The sequence below is a fragment of the Echinops telfairi genome, unplaced genomic scaffold (assembly GCF_000313985.2).
Source record: "Echinops telfairi isolate 266 unplaced genomic scaffold, ASM31398v2 ScPeMD7_7458;HRSCAF=8496, whole genome shotgun sequence".
In the NCBI taxonomy this organism is placed as follows: Eukaryota; Metazoa; Chordata; class Mammalia; order Afrosoricida; family Tenrecidae; genus Echinops; species Echinops telfairi.
In genome coordinates, this window is record NW_022111358.1 from 50040384 (window position 1) to 50041528 (window position 1145).

At 57.5% G+C, this 1145-nt stretch overlaps 1 protein-coding gene across 1 annotated transcript in view; it reads left to right on the forward strand.

The window, feature by feature from the left end:
* The first annotated feature begins 47 nt into the window (after positions 1-47).
* CHMP6 (charged multivesicular body protein 6) overlaps positions 48-1145 on the forward strand; it is a 7715-nt gene continuing 6617 nt past the window's right edge. Inside the window, exon 1 of the mRNA XM_045299522.1 lies at positions 48-140. Within this exon, the coding sequence (XP_045155457.1) occupies positions 48-140 (93 nt within the window). The remainder of the gene's footprint in view (positions 141-1145) is intronic.

Consider the following 1145-nt stretch of genomic DNA (forward strand, 5'->3'; position numbering starts at 1 on the left):
ATGTGGCACAGTAGAAGGGCAGGCGAGAGAGGAAGTCCTGCAATGAAATGGACTGGCGCAGTGGCTGTGACCATGGGCTCGGGGCTGGCAGCAATGACGAAGACGGTGCCAGACGGGCCTTCTACACTATGAGGACATCGGTGAGGAAGACCAGGTAATGCAACGATGCCTCAAAGGTGTCCGCTAGCGACTGCAACCAAGGGATCAGCTGAAGAGTTACACCATTGTCTTCAGAAGTGGATTCCACGTGCCATCGAGATGCATCGACAATTACTGGTGATGGGAATGCAGACATTGGAGACAGGAAGGACTGGTCATTGGAAAATGTGGCCTTGCGATAGAAACAGCTGGAGATCACGTGGCGTCTGTAAGATCAGCAACACCGCTCCAAAGACCCGTTTCCAGCGATAGAAATGAGAGTGTCCTTGCTCTCTCCTCCTGTCGAGACTGCGTCTCGGAAACCCAAAGGGGTGCCGCTACTCCGTCCTGTGGGGCCCCTTCCACTCACATACCTCCAGGCCCCTCTGACTCCCTGCGACCCTCTACGGCTGAGGAGAACTGCCCCTGTGGGTGTCCGCGGCTGTGACGCTGAAGGAACAAAGTCTCATCTTTCTCCCGTGGCGCCGCTGGTGGTTTCAAATGGAAGACCTTGTGGTCAGCAGCCCAACACAGGCCCCCCTGGCCACCAGGGCTCCCATTCCCCTGGATGGAAAGGGACTCACGGACCAGGGGAGTGTCGCCGAGACTGAAACAGAGACCCTGAGGCAGCAGAGCAGTGGGCTCTGGCCCTGGAACAAGTGGAGTGCCGTGCCCTTGGGCAGGAGTCTGGCTGGCAGAGTGAAGTGTCCATAGGACATTCCCAGTGCTAAAGGACCTTGTAACCCCTGCCGGAGAAGAGCAAAAGCCAAGGGACCATGTGGTCCAGAGGCCGAGGACCAGAGTGAGGCTCACCTGCTAGCACCGCTGAGAAGAGGTATGGCGGAAGTTCAACTGCATCTTTCACGCACTGCAGCCTGTTAGCTTCCCCAAAAAGCAATCAGAACCAAGGACAGAGGACGGAGGCACGTCCGACCTCTGCCTTGCAGGAACCCTAGTCCAGTTTCCTCCTCCTGCAGCTGGAGGACATCAGACGTGCCGCCCCACCA